The sequence below is a fragment of the Mesoplodon densirostris genome, chromosome 16, assembly GCF_025265405.1.
Source record: "Mesoplodon densirostris isolate mMesDen1 chromosome 16, mMesDen1 primary haplotype, whole genome shotgun sequence".
Taxonomy (NCBI): Eukaryota; Metazoa; Chordata; class Mammalia; order Artiodactyla; family Ziphiidae; genus Mesoplodon; species Mesoplodon densirostris.
The window spans coordinates 51,825,673-51,848,901 of NC_082676.1; the positions used below are offsets into that span (position 1 = coordinate 51,825,673).

Sequence of the window (23,229 nt, forward strand, 5' to 3'; positions counted from 1 at the left end):
CCTCAAGAAGCAAGAAACATCTCAGGTAAACAACCTAACCTTACACCTAAAGCAATTAGAGAAATAAGAACAAAAAAAACCCAAAGTTAGCAGAAGGAAAGAAATCATGAAGATCAGATCAGAAATAAATGAAAAAGAAATGAAGGAAACAATAGTAAAGATCAATAAAACCAAAAGCTGGTTCTTTGAGAAGATAAACAAAATTGATAAACCATTAGCCAGACTCATCAAGAAAAAAGGGAGAAGACTCAAATCAACGGAATTAGAAATGAAAAAGGAGAAGTAACAACTGACACTGCAGAAATACGAAGGATCATGAGAGATTACTACAAGCAACTATACGACAATAAAATGGACAACCTGTAAGAAATGGACAAATTCTTAGGAAAGCACAACCTTCCAGGACTGAACCACGAAGAAATACAAAATACAAACAGACCAATCACAAGAGCTGAAATTGAGACTGTGATTAAAAATCTCCCAACAAACAAAGCCCAGGACCAGATGGATTCACAGGCAAATTCTATCAAAGATTTAGAGAAGAGCTAACACCTATCCTTCTCAAACTCTTCCAAAATATAGCAGTGATAAGGATTTTGATTAGCCCATCAATGACTGTCCAAATTCTCCACTGTAGAGTCACTATTTTTTCCCTTGCAATTAATACTCATTCTATGGGAAGAGACACGAAAATGTCCGGCTCCTCATCAAACATTCCCCCCCAGATTTAGCATCCATTGATGATTCTTGCCTGAAGACTGATGATTCTTGTCTTTACTGTGATGGCTGCAAAGAGTGATTTTTCAACTCTACCATTTCTTCCACATTTCTCAAATGGCACCCCTGTCCACCTTTCCCCTCATCTATTTATTTATCTGTTCATCACAAGGGCTGACTCCTGGATTCCTATTTTACTCAGTGGATTATAATCCATCACTGTATTTATCTCTTTTGATGCTCAAATTGGGGGCCTGTGAGAGCCCCTTCTAAGCTGCTCCTGTGCCCATTTCATGTGCCCCCAGCAGTACCTCCTTACTTCCTGGCACAAGAAAATGTTCCAGGCTCACCTTATACCTTCCCTATCCTAGAACTGGAGTAAGCTAATTCTTCACAGATCCCTGCAGTTTTATTTTCTTGATGTGGCCCTCACTTAAGACCAAGGGCTCACAACTGATATGGGTGGCTGTCTGGAATGCAGACTGACCCCGGGGCATCTTTTATAAGTTGCTCTTAGATATGACAGAATTACAGTATAGTATAGTTCCCTTGTCACTTAGGAATGGACTGCATTAAAATGCATTATGTTACTTAAAGTTTTCAATTAATTGGGTCAGTAGCAGTCAAGGCCTTACTGAAAATTCCCCAACTAAAATTCTGCACATCAGTCTTCATATAAGGCCGAGACCTTGACCACCCACAAGGGTATGACCCACCTTCTCTACACAATTTTATTTACCCTGCAATATTGACCAAGAGCCTGCTGTGCGTGACTGTATTTTTTTCATTCCATCTAGAAAAATGTCAGATAGTTAGTGGCTGCTCAATAAATTGTAATGATGAACTATTTTAATTAGCAAATGGTGAAAAATTCTTAAATGAGTAAAATGTAAGAATTCTAAAATTTATACAAGAATATGTAGGGCTTCCCAGGTGGTGCAGCGGTTGAGAATCCGCCTGCCAATGCAGGGCACACGGGTTCGAGCCCTGGTCCGGGAAGATCCCACATGCCGCAGAGCAACTAAGCCCATGCATCACAACTACTGAGCCTGCGCTCTAGAGCCTGCGAGCCACAACTACTGGAGCCCATGTGCCACAACTACTGAAGCCCGCGCACCTAGAGCCCGTGTTCCACGATAAGAGAAGCCACCGCAATGAGAAGCCCGCGCACCGCAACAAAGAGTAGCCCCCGCTCACCGCAACTAGAGAAAGCCCACACGCAGCAACGAAGACCCAACACAGCCAAAACTAACTAACTAACTAAATAAATAAATTTATTTTAAAAAAAAGAATATGTAACTAATTTTCTAATACTAAGTGAGCCCAGAAATCACTTGATCATAAGCAATAAGTGCCAGAACATCATGTTATTATATAAAAAATAAAATCTTAATTAGGTCTGAAGTTACTTTATATTAAGTGATCCTGAGCTGGATTCTGTACTAGAGGGGAAAAAATCTGCTACTCCCACTGACAAAACTGGAATATGGGCTGTGGAGTAGGTAAAAGTAATATATTAACATTAAATTCCCTGATGTTGATAACTAAACTGTGGTTATAAAGGAGAATGTCCTTGTTCTTAGGAAATACTCACTGAACTCTTTAGAGGCAAAAGTAGCATGATGTATGCAATTTATCCTCAACTGTTTCTTAAAAAATTTCCATATGGGGCCTCCCTGGTGGCGCAAGTGGTTGAGAGTCCGCCTGCCGATGCAGGGGATACGGGTTCGTGCCCCGGTCTGGGAGGATCCCATATGCCACGGAGCGGCTGGGCCCGTGAGCCATGGCCGCTGAGCCTGCGCGTCCGGAGCCTGCGCGTCTGGAGCCTGTGCTCCGCAACGGGGGAGGCCACAACAGTGAGAGGCCCGCATACCGCAAAAAAAAAAAAAAAAAAAAAAAAAAATTTACATACGTATGTATGAATATATATGTCTGTGTGTGTGTGTGTGTACACACATAATGATAATGATAAAGTAAACATGGAATCTCTTAACAGCTGGTGAATCTGGGTAAAAAATAATGGGAGTTCTCTGAGCTATTCTTTTAACTTTCCAATAAAGTTTGAATTTATTTCCAAATAAAAAGTTAGCTTAACTGAAAAACATAGGCATCTTACTTACTGGTGCCAAGCAACTGTACAAGGCTTTCCACATCACACCTCACCGAATCCTCACAACCTTTCTGAAGAGGACTATTATTATCCCCATTTTACAGTGAGGCACAACAAGACTAAGTAACTGATTAAAGGGCACATGGCTAAGACATGGCAAAGCTAGGATTCAAACCCAGGATTATCTGACTTTACAGCCTGACCCATGCAATATACCTATTTAATTAAACAGAATAAAATTCCTTACAGTGTGGAAATGAGAAATGAAAATCTGTCACCTGAGGGTAGGAGTCTTCAAATGCACGATCTGGAGTCATGTGCTTGATGACATCGGCCAAAACAGTATTCACCTCTCGTTTCTAAGTGGGGAAAAAAATCAAACCTGTATTTAGACACTGAATGGTAGTCATTGACCATTTTTCTGATAGAAAGAACTAACATTTTCAGAATATAGCACACACTTTCCAGGAAGCAGTTTCAACTACTCTGCTGAAAATAACGTAAGGGGGGAAATCCCACCCATACCACAGCCCTAAACATGGCTATGTCTGCACCAAGTCAAGACTAAAACACGGTTCTCAAAGGTTCCTGTCCCAGCTTTCTCTGAGTGCTGGTGAAATCCAACGTGCCACTTTCTGCCTGCCAGTCCCGGGCCCCTCCCCAGGCGCTGCAGAGAGCAGCGAAGCATTGTGGGAAGAGCACAGACTGAACGCTTACAAGCTGGGTGACCCAATGCCCACTTCACTTTTGTCAGCTGTATCAGGGGTCAGCCAACCAGCCCAGCACCTATTTTCATACAGTCCAGGCACTAAGAATGATTTTTACATTCAAACCAAAAGAATAATATTTGGTGACAACGAAAATTATATGAGATTCAAATTTCAGCATGCATAAATAAGGTTTACTATTTACACAGCCATGCTCACTCCTGTATGGTCTACGGCTGCTTTCATGATACAGTGGCAGAGTTGGGCACTTGTAACAGAGATCATATGTCCTCAAATACAGAAAAAAGTGGACTTATACAGAAAAAGTGTGCTGACCCCTGGTCTATATAACTGGAACAGTGAAACTTCCTAGCAAGGTCACTATGAAGCTGTGCAGCTTACAGGTAAAGTGCCTGGCACATAGCATGCTATCTAAATAGTTGCCATTACGTACTCTCTCATCTACTGTTCATTAAACTCTGCAGCATGCGGACTTCCCTGGTGGTCCAGTGGTTAAGACTCCGTGCTACCAATGCAGAGGGCCTGGGTTCAATCCCTGGTCAGGGAACTAGATCCAGTATGCCACAACTAAGAGCCCACGTGCCACAACAAAGATCCCGCATGCTGCAACTAAGACCAGGCGCATCCAAATAAATAAGTACATACAGAAATAAATAAATAAATATTTTTTAAAACCTCCCCATCATAAATAAATAAATATTTAAAAAAAAAACACCTCCCCATCGTGGACATCATTACCCCCATGAAAAGTTAAGTGGCTAAGCGGCTTAGCAAGGGTCACAGAGCTAAAAAAAATCTGACAATGGCACTAAAAGGAACCAAAGCTTCTTGGAGAAAGAGCTGATTCCAAATCTAAGATAAGAAAAATACAAGGGAGGCTGGAGCATGTTATAATAGAAAGCAAGGAAGGCATCAAAGACTACAAAGAATGTGTCAGGACTCAGAAGCCAACCTGAAAAAGCACCCACTGGACAAAAATGGGACAATTGAGCATCAGTAAGAATAATACAATTGCAATGACTGATACATATCAAATATGTTTCAATTAGTGAATTCCTACAGATACCAACAGCAACTACTACTCACTGGCGACCTTTGGGGATGCTGGGGAATTGACTCTTTACTCTAAAAACTAGTAAGTAACGGGGACAAAAATGAGCATTTTGCCTTTTCTGTACAAACTGTACCTCAGGGTAACCAAATACGTGGAGCGAAGAGGTTCTCTTCATGCAAGTATTCTAGCTAACAAATAAAGGAGAAATGATAACTCCGAATATCACCATTTTGCAACCCGTGATAAACCATGAGATGAATGTGCTTCAGTGGTCACTCACGTCACGGAGAGACAACCAGATACCATGAGCCTCCCAGGAGAAGCACCATGCCAGCACCCAGGGTGCCAAAAAGTCATGAAGTCTCCTTGTCTCCAGAACTAACTGCCGACTTATAGGAAATACTGGAGGCAGAAGAGCATATTTAATCACCACCACAGGCATACATCTGGCCAATCGAGACTGGGAAACTCTACAGGACAAAGGACCCAATTTCTTCAACAAATAAATAATAGGAAAAAAAAAGGGAAGGGAACAGGGAGGGAGGAAGAGAGAGAGGGGAAGAGAGAGGGAACTTACAGATTAAAAGAACTCTAATTAAAGTTTTTACAACGTATAGACCCTATTTTAATCCTGATTGAACAAATAAACTGTAAAAACTTATGAGACAATTGGGGAAATCTGAAAATTTATCGATTTTTAATGGTATTAAAACATTATTAATTTTATTAGTTACGATAATGTATTGAGATTTTGTTTCAGAAAAGTGAATTCTATTTTAGAGATATGTGCAGAGATACTGACAGGTGAAACATGGTGATTGAGCTATGCTTCAAAATAATCCAAGGGTGGGGAGAAAAGGTAAGGACACGAAACAAGACCTGTCATACGTTGATCATTTCTGGGTGATAAGTACAAGGGAGATCGTATGTTTGAAGTTTCCATAATAAAACAAAAATTGGACACAAGAAAGAAAATTAACAGACCAGGATTTACATAATGTTCAAAACGAGGCAAAACCCATTTCTGGAGTTAGAGACCAGATGGTGCCTACCTTCAACTTCCAAGGCTGTGACTGGGAGAAGAGTATGAGGGGCTTCAGGGTGGAGTGGGGAGTTATTTCCTGTTTCTTGATCTGGACCATGATTACATGGGTGTATTTTGTGAAGATTCATTATACAGCAAACTTACGATATATATGCTTTTCTTCATGTAGGCTAAACTTCGATTTTTTTTAAGTTGATTAAAATAAACACCTGGCAACAGGATTTGAAACCACTTCTACCTGCTTCTAAAGTCTCTGCTCAAAAAAAAAGTCTCTGCTCATTGACAAGACCAGTATTTCCCAAACTGGGGTTCTAGTTTGGGCCTAGGAAAAGAAGTATCTTTGTTTGCTTAGAAGAAAATTAAATTACATGCAAATCAAATATGTTTGGAAAACGCTGCTGACTAGACTCCCATGGAAAGTCCCAATATACTTTAACAATAAGGACCTAAGGTATATTATGGTGAAAAAACCTGCTTAACTTTGTATAATGCAGCAGTTCCCAAGCTTACACGTGAGTGTGGAACACTTTTGTTATAGGTCACGTATTAATGCTCCATCACACTATACCATAAAGGATGCAATTTTCATAAATTAAGAATAATTACCATCATAAAATACCTAAATGTCTAAGCTAGACTTATTCACAATTACGAACATGAAAAAAATATACAGTAATTCTTTCAAAAACAATACCACAGCACACATACCGTGAAATGTTTGCAGGTGTACTCTACCCACACTTCGGCACAATTAATGTAGTCCTACAAAGAAAAAGTAAAAATGTCTTTATAATAAGAATGCCACGATTGACCTTATGGCAAAAGCTCATCGTGTACAAATCCCTTCAAGGGCTTTGAAAACTAAGAGTTGGTAAGTGATGGGGATTTCAAGAGTGGTTCATGTACAGAAAACTCCGGCCCACTGATAGATTTTACCCTGAGAGGTGACGTGAGAAAACATAAGTTGCCTGAAACTAATTAAGACTGTCATTCCAGAATTGCTACTTGGGCCAAGACAGAAATCTGGGAAGCTCTGCCATGCCTGGAGAATGGGAAGACCCAAAGGGCAGTGGAGATAACAGTGGGGAGACCTCATCACACCTCAGTGGAGACAATGACCACAGATCTGGTTGAAAATTCAAGTAGTGTTTACGATGTGACTTTTGAATGTTCTGAGAAAAAACGGGCCTCCTGCCTTTAAAAGCAAACCGTTTGTCCTAGAGAGGGGTGATGCATGTAAGTTGTAAAAAGGTTAAGAAAGCACAAAGGTTTTAGGCAAGAAAGGATGTGTTAGATTCAAGTAGAAGAGACAATGAGATGGTTACGGAAATGGCAATGACCAACTTGGTAAGGCTGTCTGCCCCAGAAAATATGCACATGGGAAAAAATTGTCAAGGAAAAACAGAGTCTGCAAGTATACCTTTTCTGTTCTGACACTTCAAGGAAAAGAAAGAAGAAATGGGGAGGGAAGAAAACGGTTATCTAATTCACACAAGAAAAGCCAGGAACATTCTAAAGTCTAACAGGAATGCTAAGGTGGACTTAATGAGGAGAGTGTGAAGTTAAAGACTGGAGAAAACTGTTATTATGAGCTTTTGATACAAGGTTGCTTTGAAGCACTGAAGTACAGGCACCAGAGGCCCAGAGGTTTTTGACTTAAATATCCTAAATAAGCTGTTTTCATTAGGCAATTAGACTTAAGTTAAATAGAGAATTTCAATGGCTAGAGTTTAGTGAGAATTTTGCTGAACTTAACATAGGTAAATGATTTTGTAAAAAAGCTTCTAATTTTTCTAAATTATACTGTTCTTAATACACTATCATAAACGTGGTGATTAGCAAGGGGTTTATAACTGGGCTCACTTTAATATTTCCTTCTCAATAAATGATCAAATCAAATGCCACATATTCATTTATTCTCTGTGTTATGGTCTGAACGTTTGTATCCCCCCAAAACGCATATGTTGAAATCCTAGCCCTTGAAGTGATGGTATTAGGAGGTGAGGCCTTTGGCAGTGGTTAGGTGATGAGGGTGGAGCCCCCCTGATTGGAATTAGTGCCCTTATAAAAGGGACCCTAGAGAGGTCTCTTTCCCTCTTTCTGCGATGTGAGGAGGAGAAGCTGGCAGGCTGAAACCTAGAAGAGGGTCCTCACCAGAACCCAACCATGCTGGCCACCTGATCTTGTACTTCCAGCCTCCAGAAATGTGAGAAATAAATTTCTATTGTACATAAGCCACATGATCTATCATATTCTGTTACAACAAACTAAATGAACAAGGACATGCTGCTAGTAGGAGAGGAACAGTGCAGGGTGTGGTGAAGTTTGGCCACAAAGACAGCCAATAGCATTTCCCTAGTGGCAGCCACATAAATTGCTGGCACACTGCCTGAAAGGACAGTGAGGCATAAAACCCAAACCTACAACATGATGACCAGCACTACATGCATTACAGAAACTAACATCAGTTGGTCCATCTTCCCAAGACTTCCTGTGTCAGAAGTATGGGGAGAAAGAGGCTTCAGCTGTCCATTCAAGGGAAGGAAACTGGAATTCCCTTTTGCTAATCACTGGCTTGACTACTGATCTTCAATTTAGGAATATCTCAATAAATTGTTTTTTTCAAATCCAAATAGAACTTGACCCTTAAAAAACACAGGGGTTAGGAACACTGATCCTCCACGCAGTCAAAAATCTGCATATAACTTATAGTCAGCCCTCTGTATCCACGATTCCTCCATATTTGCGATTCCACTTCTGTGGATACAACCAACCATAGGTTGTATAATATTTACTGTTGAAAAAAAATTCCATGTATAAGTGGATCTGCACAGCTCAAACCCATGCTGTTCAAAGGTCAACTGTGCTACAGACTGCTGTACTTCGAATGCTCTTTGCAAAGCTACAGGTCTTTTAAAGTTTCAAGTATTTATAATTTTACACTTTTGGTGCATCTTAAGCCCTCAAGAATAAGACATGACAGGGATACAAAAATCAAAGAAATACATCTTTAAAGCTATAAGTTCTCCATTACAGATTAACAAATAATACAATTAAAAGTAGATGTCTTTAAAAAAAATAAGGGTGATTAGTTGAAAGAGAAGTTTTTTAAAAGAAAGAGTATACTGCATAACTTGGACAAAAAGCAGTCGGTACAAGGTCTAAATGGTCACCCACCTGTGGATTCTTCAATTTAGTGATAACTTTCCAAGCTTCATTGAGAATCTGAAGTCGATCAGTCTCAGGAGGATCAGCCAAGGCCAGGTTTAACCCCAGTGAGCGAAAGAGAAGATGCTAAGAAATACAGCAAACCATTACGATCCTGGAGATGTACAATCAGAGTAACTTGAGGCAATAAAGGAAAAGGCTGTAATAGTTGGCCTGTCTTGAGGTTAATCTTCCAACGACCATTTTCTGAAGTTCTACCACAGACCTGTGCAAGTTAGACTGAGAAGCTCAAAACAGAGAGCTGGCTCTGTGTACTGGTCCAACCTGTGGGCCATAATATTCTCCTGGACAAAGCTTTTCATAAATAATGAGTGAAGATATAGTTTTAAGGATGTGAGACCAAAGTTCTTCCTAAATATTTCATAGTGAGCTAATTTGACAGATTTAGGACTCAAGGAGGCCTGACTCGCGGCAATTACACGTGTCTCACAACCTCAGTCGCTAACTCATTCTCCATCGCACCCTTTAGAAACAGAGACTTCGCTTGTTTTCCTGTTGGCTGGAGCTGCCCCTGACTCCGAACTCTCTCTCCCTGGGGAGCTACTGGGCAAACATTGCCTATTTGTTCTCCGCTAAGCATTAAGTCAAGAGCCTACCTTGGGGAAACCAGACTCATCGCACTCTTTAATCATGCCAATGAAATCCATGGACCTTGTGGCGATGAACTCGGCCCGGAAAGCTGACATTACGGAATTCAACAGCAAGGCACTGAAAGACACACACACATGCCCCACGTCAGCAGAGCTTCCCCTTAATGAAAGTCGCTTTCATTTTAGGATGTATGTTGTTGGGAAAGATGACTGACAGCCCTTTAATGGTAAGGGTGGAAAAATAAGAAGACTGGAGTAAAAAGGCAACCTCTAGAGACTAACTCGGTGCTTAATGCATATTCAGAACTTAGTATTCAACTGACTGGAAGAATGGATGGATGGGTGGATGGGTGAGTGAATGGGCAGATGGATCAATGGATGGACAGGTAAATAAGAAAGTAATCAAATCCATTTAAACAGAAGAAAACTGAGCCTGCAGTGCACAAATAAAACTAAATATTAAGTAAGAATATTGATCCAAGCTGCAAATATATACCCACGTCTCTCTTATGAAAAGCACTGTTCTAGGACCTAGGGACACAGTGGTGAACAAAACCCACTCCAGGCTGCTCACACATCTGCCACCAAAAGGAGAGCAGAGGAGAAACCTCTTACGCCTGGTAGACAGGAATTCGAGTTTATCCTGACCTTATCACTTATCACAGCCCCACAGGGAAAGAACTATTAGTATACCCATTTTACAGATGAGGAGACGGAGGCACAAAGGGGTCATAGTAAGTGACCCAAGGTCAGAAAGCTAAGAAAGAGTGGAGCCAAGATCTGAAGCCAGGCAACTGGACTCCAGCATTCCTGACCTCCATGCTATCCTGCTTCTCTGTTGGCCCTCTTGCCCGTGCAAGCACGCCAACCTGAAAAATAAGCAACCAACTCCATTTTCAAACACAGGCTTTATGAATTGCAAAATACTTACTTGTTTCCTAGTTTCTTACATCTCTCCATCATTTCGGTTAGCAGAGCCTAATCAAAAAAATGATAAAAACCATCAAGTTGGAGGATCTAAAGCAACACTTCTCATGAACAGATTTCCAAAGCAATACTCTAAAATAAATACAGCCACATGCCCATTTCTATCTCAGTGCCTGGCAGGGATGGGGAGGATGGAGGAGAAAACAAGCTCACTCTTGTGGCATTTAGCATAATGGATAAGAGCTGGGTCCCTGGCCTCAGGCACACTTGGGTTCAATTCCAGTCTCGCCAACTACTTTTCCTCATTCTTAGGTAGATGATACCGGTGGTACCATCCCACCTACAGATTACTGCAGGATGATGAGAGTGGTACCTCCTATGCTCTAGGGCACCAAGAATGAAATCTGCTTTACTCCTCACCTCCTCTAGACCCGCCTTGTTCCTCCCCATTTCACGAGGTGTCTGTGAAATTCTCAGTCAAACAAATAAACACTGGGCCAGTACTTGGTGCTGGCCAGTCACGGTGAGAAGCACTTGGCACTCATGATGTCACTTCTCACAACCACCATGAGGCAGGTTCTCTATTCTCCCATTTCACAGATGAGAAACCAAGCCACTGAACAGTGATGTGCTTGGGCCAAGGTGACACGGCTAGTTACAGCGGGCTGGATGTGACCTGGGCAGTCGGGCATCAAGGGCCATGCTCTTCACTATACTTCTTCTCCATGCATTTTGAAGGACATTTTTTTCCCCAAAAGGAAGTAAATGTCCTACTCATTGGGATATTATTAATGGCTTTAGAGCTATCTTAAGACAATTACGTATCTTTAAAAGAGCTCCTATTTTTAAAAAAAATCAATGGGAGAAGTATCCAATAGGGCAGTGGTTTGGGGAAGGTTCTGAATGGCACAGGCAAGGTCAATCCCAAGACAAAAGAGTTGATAACAGCAGCATCGACACTGAGCACTCACCAGGCACACAGCACTAGGCACTGGGCTAAGCGCTTTACATACCTTTTCTCATTTACTCTTCACAATGGTCTTTGAGGCCCATGTCAATTATCACCACTTTACGGACGAGGAAGCCAAAACTCAGCTAGGTTAAGCCACTTCCTACTAAGTGGTAGAAATGAGATTTGTACCTAAGTCTGGCCCAGAAGGCAAAAGATAAAATCAGTCTTCTTTAGTGAAATTCTACCCTTTCCAGCTGTGTCCCTCTGTATCCTGGGTGTTGCCTGAATAATTAAGGTGATAGCTGCTTGTGGAGATACTGTCAGTACCCCTAACCTCAGAACCCTGATTTTATTCAGATTTCTGTCTCTGCCAACAAAATACAGGTTGGGTCCTGTTATGGAGTGAATTATGTCCCGTCCAAATTCATATGCTGAAGCTCTAACCCCCAGTGTGACAGTGTTTGGAGATGGAGCTTTTAAGGAGTTAATTAATGTTAAGTGAGGTCATAAGAGTGCGATCCTAATCCAACAGGACTGGTGTCCTTATAAGAAGAGGAAGAGAGACTAGGGACACACATGCACAGATGAGAAGACCAGGAGAGGACACAGTGAGAAGACAGTGGACTGAAAGCCAAGGAGAAAGGCCTCACCAGAAACCAACCTTGCAGGCACCTTGATCTTGAACTTTCCAGCCTCCAAAACTTTGAGAAAATAAACTTCTGTTGTTTAAGCTACCCAGTCTATTATCGAAGCCTGCTAAGGTCTGAATAGCCACCTAATTCCCAAGTTGATGGTGTTAGAAGGTGGTGGAGTCTTTTGGAGGTGATTAGGTCTTAAGGGTGGAGCCCTTATGAATGGAAATAGTACTCTTATAAAAGTGGCCCAAGAAAACTCCCTTGTCCCTTCTGCCATGTGAGGACACAGCATGAAGACAGCTGTCAATGAACAAGAAGTAGGCCCTCACCAGACACTGTATCTGCCAGCATCTTGATCCTGGACTTCCCAACCTCCAGAACCATTAGAAATAAATTTCTTTTGTTTATAAGCCACCCAGTTTGTGGTGTTTTCTTAGAGCAGCCCAAACATACTAAGCAAAGTAATACAGGCCCAAGCCAATCACGGTGGTCCCATTCCCCTTGCCAGTGGTGAGTTTAGACAGGGCACATGACCCATTTCTTGCTACTTAGATGGGGGCTTAGAGGAAAAGTTTCCCTTTTTTTTTTTTTGGCCGCACTGCACGGCCCGTGGGATCCTAGTTCCTCGACCAGGGATCGAACCCAGGCCCTCAGCAGTGAAAGCGCCGAGTCCCAACCACTGGACCGCCAGGGAATTCCCAAAGTTGTTCTTAAAGAGGAACCGAAGACTCCCCATCTTTCTGCCTTCGGATGCTGCCATGTCTGGACATTATGTGTGGAATGGCTACAGCCACTTTGCTGCTATCTGGGGATGGCAGAGCAGAGAAAAGAACGGAACCTGCCTGGCCCAGAGCCTTCACTTGTTATTCAACAGAACACACTGAATTATTTTTGAAGGGCCAGTTAGGTGTTTGTTTCTTGCAGCCAGCATCCCAATTGATGATAAAACTGACAATGTCACAAATGGCTTCCCTAACCCATTCATGGGGATTTAATATTTGAAAAGTCATTCATCAAGACCAATATCAAAGTGGTTTCTGGGAAGACTGGGAAAGAGATATTCTTATAATGATCACATTGATACTCCTTAACATGCACAAATAATCACTCACTCAACACCTGCCTGTGAAGCGACTTTAATGTATTAGCCACTATTTTAGGCACTGGGAATAGCCGTGAGGAAATCAGACAGAAATCCATGACCTTGGATGCTTATTCTCTCTTTCATACACACACATGCAAGTGCACATGTGCACACACATGCACAAATGAATGAGCTATCTTGGCCCACCACTTCTGAAAAGACGAAATAGGGCAAATGCTAACATATGGACAAAGTGTTCTGGCCATTAAGACAAGACAAATGCTTTAAAAGTTCTCTTTTCACAGGAGATGAATGCATTAAAAATGCATCCAAGAATATAACTTTAAAAAAAAAAAAAGGCTCACTGTCATTACCCTTAAGTGTCCAGGAGCCAAATGCTATATAGATCCCAGGAAGGTCTGTTAGAGTTTATTAATTTTTTTTTCTGAGAAGTGACAGGATTGATTATCTTTGGCAAGAACAAGATGAACAACAGTTCAGAGCAGACTGAGATCGAAAAAAGCCTATTGGCTGAGATAAACCATTGAAAAACTTGCAGCTCTGAATATATGCTCACAGACACATCAGAACTTGAAGATTCATTAGGTCCCTACATTTCATTTGTTTATATATTTGTTTTTTATAAAAATTATAAAAATAAGAAATGCTTATGGACAGAAGTTCAAATAATATTGTCATGTGTCAAGTAAATTATGAGTGCCCTCCCTCCCAACTCCCACTTCCTAGGGATCAACAGTGTCAACATTTGGTGTTTATCCTTCTAGGCCTTTGTCTAAGCCCTATGAATACGTAGCTTTTGTTGTAGAAGACTTTTGTTCTGTTTTACAAAAATGGATAGTCTTATACATATTGAGCTACAATTTGCCCTTTTTACTCAAGAATCTAGCATGGGCCTCCCTCCTCCCATGTTAGTACACACAAATCTACCTCATTCTTTTTAATGCCTGAGGAATCCACATCATGTATGTAACTATTTTTCAAACTGCTCCAAATTGATGAAGTTTTTTAAATGTTTTATTTTTAACCAATTATAGCCTCATGAGAAATTGCAGAAATAGTATAGGTGCTGGGTATTATCACCCAGCCTCCCCCAGTGGTAACACCTTACATAACTATAGTGCATTGTCAAAATCAGGAAACTGACATTGGTATAATATAATTAACTAGACTATTTCACCAGGTTTTTCATGCACCTTTTTTTTTGTGGGGTAAAGGGTATATCTTTGTGACACTTCATTAACATATTTGGATTTGTATAGTCACTGGATTAACTACTGGATTTTTAAGGTTATCTCCAGATTAGGGTTATCTACCCACATCAAAAATATAGGAAAAGAAAAAAGAAGTTGGGTCAATAACACATTTCTGTTTTCTAAACTGAGATTAACTCATATGCAGCCCAGAGTGCTCAGAAGATATGTACTTATACTTTTACTAAATAGCCTTCCAATCAGCATTTACAATTATTGCTCCATAAAAAAAAGTGAACTAAATGATACACATATCACATTTTCCTTATTTTTCTAGATGAAACAAACATGTAAAACAGTAGGCAAAATCATAAACTAATCTTAAAAGCTAACACCTTTCCTCCAATCCAGAGTTAATATGGCTCAAGTCTCAAAGAAATAAAATATTTCAGTGTGAATAAAAAGAAATTTTATACCCCAGGTAGTAAAACGAGAAATTTTTAATTTTTTCTTTATTTATCTTTCTCTGGGGATTTTTCCCTAATTCAAAAGAATGAAAATAACACACCTGTATGCTTGAGAGGGATTTATCATCAACCAAGACTAGTCTTAGATTTGCATTATGAGCCTAATCATATATTAGAATGTTTAAAGGGCAATTTATAGTATGACCATTGGAGTAGCAGTCCCATGGGTCAATCTGTTCAAGTCCCACCTTAACATGTAGCAGTTAACAGGAGACATCTAGAAAGAAAGAGTCTAAAGCAGTCAAGGGAACAAATCTGTCGGTTTCAGTCACTGCCAAAATGGCTACATGACTTCTTTCTAACTGTGTGACTGTAAGAAGTTTGTAAGCCTCAGGTACCCCATCTGTAAAATGGGGATAACAGCAACACCTAGCTTAGGGAAGCTCTGAGAGTGAATTAAGGTAGCCCAAGTAAAGTAACTATTACAGGCAGACCTCAGAGATATTGCATGTTCTGCTCCAGACCACTGCAATAAAGTGAATATTCCAAAAAAGCAAGCCACACGAATTTTTTGCTTTCTCAGTGCAAATAAAAGTTATGTTTACACTATACTGTAGTCTATTATATGTGTGATGGCATTATGTCTAAAAAAAGTACGTACCTTCATTAAAAAATATTTTATTGCTAAAAAATGCTAACCATCATCTGAGCCTTCAGTGAGTCGTACTTTTTTTGCAATAGTAACATCAAAGATCACTGATCACAGGTCACCATAACAAATAATAATGAAAAAGTTTGAAATATTGCAAGAATTACCAAACTGTGACACAGAGACACAAAGTGAGCAAAATGCTGTTAGAAAAATGGCACTAATAGACTTGCTCGACGCAGGGTTGCCACAAACCTTCAATTTATGAAAATGCACTATTTGCGAAGTGCTCATAAAGCACAGCACAACAAAACCAGGGGTGCCTGTGGGCGCATGGCAGAGGGAGTCTCAGAAAGAGGTGGGTTAAGGGCTCAAAGCTTAGCAGCATCTCAGACCCATCTCCCTGCTCCATTCTTCACAGCCAACCAACACTGCCTTCTAAACTCTTCCTGAAAGGTCACAAAATTTTCCTAACAATAGGTATTTGTTATAATGTTAAGTGAGGGAAAAGCATCATAAAATCATACAGGAAATATTTCTCATCTACAAAACACAATTACAGAGCAAGAATGAAAGTGGAGAAAGAAATATTAAAAAGAAAATGCACCAAAACGTTAACAGTGACCAGTTATCCATGACAGAATTTTAGATGGCTCCTTTTCTCCTTTCAACCTTTCTGTCTTTTCCAAATTCTTTCCAATGAATATGTACTCTCCCATACATTCTGCCTCTTGTTTTTTCCATGGCTGCCAAATAGTTCTCCTCTAATCCATCTCATATGCTTCTGCCAGTTCGATCTTCAAGCACCACTTTTTTCAAATTATCCCCCTGATCAAAAATCTTCGAGCACTGCCTGGTCTCCATGACATGATGTTCAACAACCTCTGCCTGAGCCACTCCCAGTCACCTTGTCCCTCACTCTTCTCCAGTAATGCTTGTCTCCTTATTATGTCCGTCTATATAGGTCCCACCCCTCAACCCCTCCTTACTGCCCCTCTGCTCATCTCCTGGCCTTCAAGTCAGTCCAGGCTCCCATCTGCTGTTAAGGTCAAAGACAACAATGGTAACCACCCCCATCTGCCCGCTGCCTACCATGCACCAGCTCTTGGCCATGCGCTTGACGCGCACTGTCAGTCATCTCGTAAGAGCCCTTCGAGGAAGGTTCTATTATTAGCCCCATTTTACAGCTGGTAATAGTGAAACACAAAGAGGTAAAGCAGCCCAAGGCAACACAGCCACAGTTTGAACCCAGGTCTGCCCGACTACCTGCCCCAGCCTCTACCACTTTCCTCTTCCCTCCTTCAACGGTGACGACCGGCATCACACAGCTCAGCAAGTGATCATGGGATTCCATACCAGACAAGATAAAAAGCTGCTGAAAATGATGAGAAGCTTATCAAGGGATTCGTTTTCATTGCCCAAAAGCAGGTTTTATGAAACGGTTGCTTTTTTTCTCTGCAGAATGTGCCTAAAATTGGGGACATAAATGTTTTTCACTTACTCTAATTTTAATTGTATAAGGGGAAAAAATCCTGTCTTTAAACAACAAAAAAGCCTTTTTGAATAATCACTCCTTGATTTTTTTGGGGGAAGGGATTTGATATTTCAATTTCGATCTGAAATTTCGTATGTCAGATATTTGCAGCTGAAGGCATTTCTCCCTTCTCTCATCTATATAGTTTTCCCTTCCTCTCTCACACCTACCTGTCATGTGTATTGCCAGCTGCTGCAGACAAACTCCTACATTCTGGAGGGGTGGCCTCTTACAGACACACACAGCTCCAACTCCCTGCTGGACACATCCCAGCCACCGTCAAAGAGCTCTTAGGTATCATATTGCCACACACATCTTCAGCACCACCCTGCACACTGACATTAATTCTTCCATATTTTGAAAATGACTTTTTTTATGAGACACTGCAAGTTCCTTATTTAAATGCCCCAAGAATCAGAGTTTATTATTATTCATGTGACCTAATTTTTTTAATCACTTCTGCTAGTGCAATAATGATTTCTAGAGTTTTACTCCCCAGGAAGGGTCTACTCCCAGTTTCTGCCATCCTTTGAGATTACTGGCACTTAAAAGGAAGAATGCCTCATGACATGTACTTTTTGTTTTAAATCCAATTTTGCTTTTCATTAAAGTAAGGAGAAAAAAATAAGTGTTCTCATTTTCAAATGATTCCGTCTTGCTCATAGGTTTCAGTCATCCAGCTGAATTGGTCAAGTTCATGATACCTCTTCCCAGGAGCCTGGGCCAGCGTGTGGTGGCTGAGACTACACTGAAGATCACAGAGAATGGCCAGCAAGTTTTCAAAGAATCTTCTGTTAAACTGGCTTGATTTAAAATCAATTTACTCAATGGTAAAAAATTCACCTGAAATATGAGATGTCCCTATTTTTCTCCCCATACTTTAGGATTTGGAAAATTTTAAATATATGCAAGACATTATACTTGCTGAAAAGTTAAAAAACAGGGCAAGAAAAATAAGTTAAGACGATCCAAAATCTTGCCCTCCAGCGATATTTTGTCATATCTCTCTCCCAATTCTCTTGTGCACATAGGAAAATCACATTTGCAATCCCAGTGACACAACATTCAAGCACTGTGTGTGGGGCTCTCCACTAAGCACTGTAAATGGACTCTCTTGTTTGATCCATGCAGTAGACTAGAAAATAGGAATTATTACTGCTCCCATTTCACAGATAAAGAAAAAAGCTGAGTGATTAGGGACAAGTGACTTGGCCTTTGCTTTAGTCCGACAGCTGTAAACAACAGAGCTGAGATTCAGATTTAGGCAACCCGACTCCAGGGCCCACACTTGAACACTAGGCCACACTACCACTTAGGACACACACAGTAACAGGTGTAACTTCTTTTTTTCACTTGAGCACCCCTTACATCAGTATGTACTCCATCGTGGGTCTCCATCATCTTAAATGGCCCCATAACATTCCACTGAGTACACAGACCATAATTTAACCAATCCCCTTCTGATGGCTGTCTCCACTGTTTCACTAGCATGAACGCAGCTACACATGTATATGTGTGTGTGTTTATGCACTCATCAAGTTATTTCTATTGGATATTTTAAAAAGTGGATTGTTTAGTCAAAGTCGTATCTTTTTTTTCTTAACAGCTGTCAGTATGTGTTTGCAGATACAGGGAAAAGGCAGGTGGATTTGAATTTTGCTTTACTCCAAATATCCTTGTTTTGTAGCAAGGTCTCTTTTTCCCTCACAAAGAATAAATTCTCAACCATCAACGAGAAGACAACAGAAGCTTCATCTATCACAGTTTTTGCGACAATCTGAAACTGGTGTTCCACTGAAATTGCTTCTCAGTCTTAGGGAAGAAAAAGAGTATTTCTGCTATGATTCTGACTTCACTTTAATCCCTGACAATGCTTCAATTAGACAAAAAAGAAAAGAAAAAAAATTTTTTAAGAGCAATTACATATCTGAGTTTCACTTTCCTTCCATAAAATGGAGAAAATATTATCTGCTTTATGACTTTATTAACTTATTATCAACACAAAAGGAGTGCATGAAGGTTAGTAAGAGGCAATGAAGCCTGCTGGCCCTGGAGTCGGATTCAATGGGTCTGTGTCTAGTCACTGCCACTTTCTAGCTGTGTGACCTTATGTAGGTATTTGGCCTCTCTGGGCCCATACATCCCCCTCCCAGAGTTGGCAAACAAGGCAAGGCAGGAAAAGTGCTAAGCGCAGAACCAGTCACAACAGTGAGCCGTTATGAAAGGGCCCTGATTTTGTCACTGGGCACACAGGTGTAGGGCTTGTTATGACACAGAAGAGAGGAGCCTTCCTTGGTGGTGAGCTTCACAATGAAGCCACCTGGCAGTTACCTCGGGGGCATGGTAGGAAATGCACTGGAAGATCCAGTCCATGGCAGGCGAGTACAAGGGGAGGTAGGATGGAAGCTCCACTCCCTGGAGCACCAGCTGGTTCTGGACCGTATCGCCGTGAATCTACAGGAGACAAAATAAACACTCAAAAGAAGGGGAAGTCACATAATAAACGAAGAGCATGTAACTCACAGACTGCGCATATCTGCAAGCATTTGGATGGCCCCGAGAGAAATAGCCTGGCTTCTCAGGGTTTTTTTAAACTAGAAAAAAACACACAAAGTTTCCCATGTCACCAGGATGAGCTGTTCTGGGAATGTGTGCTGTGCAGAAAAGTAACCTGATAAAAATGGAGCCAGCAGATGCTAAGAAGAAAGGCTGATCAACGGGAGATGTTTCCTGGTAACACATGCATATTAACCCTCTCTGCCTGTTCAGTACAATCAGCACGTTTTAATTGTGTGTAACAGACTCGAGTGTAATTTTATAGGGTTTACACATTCAAAGGACTTTAAGGCAGTCTCGACTTGGAAAACCAACTGGGTTTTATGAATTTGTGATCATGTAGCTATTACATCAATTAGCTGCTCTGATTGATAGGGTACTCTTACCTGTTTGAATGTGAGGAGGAAGTCAAAAAAGTTCTTATTCAGGCTTTCTTTGAGATGTGGAGCCACTTCCATGCCCACCTGTAGCCAATCAAAATGAAATTACCTTGACCATGGAAAAACAGGTTGTAAATAACATATACAGTGTGATGTCATTTTTGTAAATTAAAAATATACATATAGATATAGGCAGAGAGGTCCAGCAAATTAACTTTTATTCTTTTTGCTTATCTGTTTTCTTATTCAATAAGCATATCTTGCTTTTATAAGAAAAACCACAGAAGCTATTTTTAATGAAAAAAGGGCAACATTTGCAGTAATCATCTTAGCAATTTCCCAGAGGTAATGAAAGTATGACTGAACAGATGACCAAGGGAACAAATCAATACAGCACTAAGGAGAAATGTACTCTCAAGATCATGTGTACGATAGTCTCTTCCTCTCTAAAAAATGATAAACACACATGTGGCTGTACTTAATGAAGCAAAAAGATTCTGGTATGTAAGAGGCTCAGCTGGGACTTCACTGTTGCATTGTTAAAATACATGGATTCATTCTTTGCTGGGCAGTCATGGAAGCAGACATAAATTTTGATGTATTTTAAGCCGTTTTTTATTAGAGAAGCATGAAGCCTAACAATGCTGTAATCCACTGGTTCCTTCGTTCATTGTTTTAAAAAGATGGTAACATTTTCAGCTGAAAAAATTTGCTAATCATAGAGAAGGTGGCCAGAGCCCTAGGGTTGGATGGAAGAGTGAAGGTCTCAGCTATGGCAGGGAGTGCAAGTATATAAAACGAAACAAAGCATCATAATGTTCCTTAAACTGAGCTCCTTGGAATACACCTCAATTCCACACTGCTGCTTTAGCACAAAAACAACTTTGTAAGGGGAGTTGCTTTCTGGGACCTGGTTCCTTCCAAGGGGGACAGATTCCTGCCACTCACCTCCCCGCCTACCCAGAGGTCATAAAAATTCATGATAACGAGGTTTTTTAGATGTCTGTAAAGAATTCCTTTGAGAAGAATTATGCAAGGTCCACTGGGGCGGTAAATTCCAAGGGCATCTCTATGGCTGTTGGGGATGCTTCCAAGGACAGGCACAGAGATTAAAAAAAAAATACTAACAAATGTCAGATCCACTTCTACTGTGTTCTGATTCTATTGTCTTTCCTTCCACTAATCATTTTGTAGAAAAGGCAATAATTACCTGTTAGGCGACAGCAAAAAAAAAAAAAGCCCAGTGGACAAGCAGTGGAGAGGAACCGAAGGGGCCACGACTTAGGAGTTAATCATACTTTCCTTTAATAAACAGTTTTGAGGTCCCCCCATGCCCTGCCTACTCACTGCCTTTGCGGTTTTTTTGCGGTACGCGGGCCTCTCACTGTAGTGGCCTCTCCCGTTGCGGAGCACAGGCTCCGGATGCGCAGGCTCAGGGGCCATGGCTCACGGGCCCAGCCGCTCTGTGGCATGTGGGATCCTCCCGGAACGGGGCACGAACCCGCGTCCCCTGCATCGGCAGGCGGACTCTCAACCACTGCGCCACCAGGGAAGCCCTGCCTTTGTGTTTTGTTTATCTATTCCCATAAAGCTAAATGAGCAGCTTAGAAATCTGCTTGGGTCTAAAAGATTTCTACCTAGAGTAGCAAGGGTAGTTTCTCATGATTTCCATCTGCTGTTTCTGCCTGCCTGGCATTCATTCCCTCTGTTTCTGGAATCAGTAAAGTGGATTTGTCTTCAGGGAATCAAACTTCCCTCAGACCAGGAGGTCTGTGGCAGAGCCGGACCGAGCTGACCCTGAGCTGCAGGGGTGGGCACGTGACCCAGGCTCAGTCCGTAGGCATATCCCATCCCATGGCCACAGTGACGGGTCTATCTATGGACAAGGGACCCAAGGTGGTGCAGTGAGTTTCTGCCCTGAAACTCTGGCTGGAACTACCGTGGAAGAGGCACTCTTGCCACTGGAGTTCCTAAGTCAAGAGGATGGAAGTCTTTCCACCATATGGAAAAAGAAAGCCTCAGAGTGAAGTCACACAGAGGAGAGCAGAGCTGAGCAATGAGGGAGGAGACAATTCTTGACGTGGTTTGGGGGCCCTGGGTCTGCCATGCATGCACTACCCCAGGCTCTTCAGATGCACAGGCCAACAATTTCCCCCCTTTTGCTTCAAAGTACTATGAACTGGGGTTTTGCCACTTGCAATTGAAAGAATCCTTCCTAATGCACACCGTCTCCTTCTTTTTATATAAAAAGATTTTCAGTAACTACCCAACCAGGGAAATCAGTGCTCTGCCTAAATTGACACAAATGATTTCGGATACAGCGCATCTCATCACCAGCTTGCCTGGGGTGGGTCTGTAATCTCTCCTCATTGCCACTGAGTTTTAAAGTTGCATCTGTCATGCAAAGGCACGTTATATGCAACAAATATCATCTTTCACTAGGCTGTGTACCTAACTTCAAACTTTAAAACTGGAACAGGTTTGTAAGGAATGAATTATTTCCACCCACTTTCTGATTTCTGTTTAATAACTGTGTGTCATAAAACACACTGAGATTCTAGATCTTTATTATTCTACTATTACTGACGTCAAGGTGAGTTCAAAGAATGTGATGTGTCCTACAAGGGGAAAGGCAGCAGAGCACAAATACACAAGTGATAGTATCCTTTCATCCCACCGCAGGATCCAGCAGCATTTTGCACAGAATAGGCCCTCAGCAAACACTGAAACAGCTGGAGCGTTCAAGCTCCCGACATTCCAAAGCTGAAGCTCTAGGAAACATATCTGATATTCCTGTATGAAAGATCCACGCCAAGTTTCAAGCAGATGGAAATGCATAAATACTTTGGCCTCGATTACTACGAGGGAGCAAGTGCCCTTAAATGGAAAGCTTTTTCTTTCTTTCTTTTTTTTTCCTCCCTTATCAGGGAGTGGACCTATAAAAAGTATCCTTCCTAAGGACGTCTGCTACTCACTCTGAGGGCAATGACTGTTTCATTTCTTTGTGACACTGGAGACCACAGGGCTTCTGTCATTTGTTAGACATCACATAAAAGAAGCAGATCAAAGGCTACGGTCCTCGCCTTCTGATTTCTTGGTATTGGAAGTCTGGGGTTCATCAGGACCCCACAGAACAGGGGCAATAACCCCTCTCTAAAGGTGAACAATGCCAACGGAACTAGCACGGGGGGCTCCCACAGAAAGCTGCCAGAGGCAAAGGCCCCATGGGAGTTGAAGAAAAATGACTGTAAACTCTCCACACGGTTCATTTTTCATAAATGAAAAACTTACTAGTTTTAAGTAGGAGCTTCACGGTGCTTTAAAGGAGAGAAAGGCTGAGTGATTTACAATCCTCACCAGCA

At 41.4% G+C, this 23,229-nt stretch overlaps 1 protein-coding gene and 1 non-coding gene across 3 annotated transcripts in view; one reads left to right on the forward strand and one right to left on the reverse strand.

Moving 5' to 3' along the window:
• Positions 1-23,229, reverse strand: part of VPS35L (VPS35 endosomal protein sorting factor like) — a 125,362-nt gene that overhangs the window by 57,531 nt on the left and 44,602 nt on the right. For both annotated transcript variants that reach the window (XM_060077719.1, XM_060077718.1), the window contains exons 13-19: positions 19,874-19,951; positions 19,263-19,385; positions 10,404-10,450; positions 9,479-9,590; positions 8,832-8,948; positions 6,363-6,416; positions 3,106-3,186 (exon numbers count right to left, since the gene is read on the reverse strand). In XM_060077719.1, coding sequence (XP_059933702.1) covers positions 3,106-3,186; positions 6,363-6,416; positions 8,832-8,948; positions 9,479-9,590; positions 10,404-10,450; positions 19,263-19,385; positions 19,874-19,951 — 612 coding nt within the window. The remainder of the gene's footprint in view (positions 1-3,105; positions 3,187-6,362; positions 6,417-8,831; positions 8,949-9,478; positions 9,591-10,403; positions 10,451-19,262; positions 19,386-19,873; positions 19,952-23,229) is intronic.
• Positions 4,030-4,102, forward strand: TRNAG-ACC (transfer RNA glycine (anticodon ACC)). The gene has a single exon. It is a non-coding gene; the product is annotated as a tRNA-Gly (tRNA).